Source organism: Galeopterus variegatus, unplaced genomic scaffold (genome assembly GCF_000696425.1).
Source record: "Galeopterus variegatus unplaced genomic scaffold, G_variegatus-3.0.2 Scaffold848, whole genome shotgun sequence".
Taxonomy (NCBI): Eukaryota; Metazoa; Chordata; class Mammalia; order Dermoptera; family Cynocephalidae; genus Galeopterus; species Galeopterus variegatus.
In genome coordinates, this window is record NW_007726959.1 from 61,966 (window position 1) to 63,537 (window position 1,572).

General features: G+C 58.3%; 1 protein-coding gene across 1 annotated transcript in view; it reads right to left on the reverse strand.

Annotated features, from left to right (window-relative positions):
• Positions 1–1,572, reverse strand: part of GRK1 (G protein-coupled receptor kinase 1) — a 15,571-nt gene that overhangs the window by 11,437 nt on the left and 2,562 nt on the right. Inside the window, exon 2 of the mRNA XM_008572917.1 lies at positions 309–436. Coding sequence (XP_008571139.1) covers positions 309–436 — 128 coding nt within the window. The remainder of the gene's footprint in view (positions 1–308; positions 437–1,572) is intronic.

Consider the following 1,572-nt stretch of genomic DNA (forward strand, 5'->3'; position numbering starts at 1 on the left):
GAAGCTGGTCTTCAGCCACCATCCGGTAACTCACGGCCCACAGCCCCGGGGCTCCCTGCCCAGCACATGTCTGTGCACAGCGCCAGGTCTGCGTCCATCCCACCCACCCACATGAGGGGGTCCACAGCGTGAGCCGGTGACCACAACGGCACGGGCTACGTCCACCCCCAGGGGATCCCGCGTGGACATGGGAGCGAGGACTCTGCGGAGTCTTCCTGGAGGGGCTGCGGACGGGGTGCGTGGCCTTCCTCAGCTGGCCACAGTGGCCCCTCCGCCGGTCCCCTCGCCCGCACCACACCGCCCTTTACCTTATGTCGCCTCCGTTCATGATGGTCATCACCAGGCACAGGTCAGTTTTGGTCTCAAACGCGTAGGCCAGGGACACTATGAACCTGCTGTGCACTTTGGCAAGAATCTTCTTCTCCACCAGGGCACCCTGAGAAGCAAGATGCTGCGTAAGCACTGGGTCTGGGCAGGAGAGGGACACGGTGAGAGACCAGGTCCCCGGAGGCCACGTGCGTGCAGCAGCAAGACAGAAACAGTTGCAAATATATTCAAACGTAACTCTCAGACAGCAATTGCAAATTACGTGCTGTGCCCTGTCTCAGAGACAGAAAACCAGATGTGCAAATCCGGTCACAGACAGGGGACCTCGGTCTCCTGGGTCATCCTCCAGCAAGGGGAGGTTCAACCACCTGAGCTGGAAAATGCCGAGGAGAAGCCACCCTCCCCGCGCCCAGGCTGGCCTCCCGTCCAGTCCTTCCTTGAGTCTAACCACCTGGTCCTGCTGCTGCCTCGCCCGTCCTCCTGTCCAGTCTGCGGACATGTGGCCAGCACCCTCCCAGGCCACCCCTCACCGCTGCTCCATGTTGTGTCTTTTTTTTTTACCTACGACATTGGCTGTCATCCTTTTTTCCCAAAGAATATTCACTTCTTCAGTGACCACATTCATGCTCACTCAGTCCCGGCCGGTGGCCTCTGAGGACGGCCCGCTCTCCGGGGCTGCCCACACCTTTTTACTTTTTATTTAAGGAATAAAGTGTAAGTACAAAGAATTGACAACATATTTCTATAGGGTAATCAAGTGCGTCATCGTATTTGCATGTGACATTCTTCCAGATGAAGGGGGAGATGGTGATGCTGATGGTGGAGAAGGGAGAGTGACAGAAAGACAGCAGGACGTGTTTCTTAGACGCGCTCATTTCTCGGGACGGATACATGACACCCTCTGTCCTCTGAGGGGACTCGGCGCACGTTCTCTGTTGTGTCTCAGGTTAGTTCCTGGGGTCTCCCTTCCGGGGCTGGAGGCTGGTGGCCAGAGGTGGGCTGCGTCGTCTCCCCATCAGGAGCTTCTGAGCCCCTGTGCGTGGGGCCTGCTCCGCTGCCCGCCTGCTTGTGGGGCGCGCGGCCCACAGCCCATCTCAGGGCCCCGGGCAGCGGCGTGTTCTGTGGCTTCCACTTTATGTCTTTATTTTAAAACTTCGAGATGTGCCAGTTAACGTGCTGTCAGAGTGGTGGACAAGGACAGCAGAGTCCCTGTGAGGACACAGCTCGTGGTGCTGCAGGAGGCCT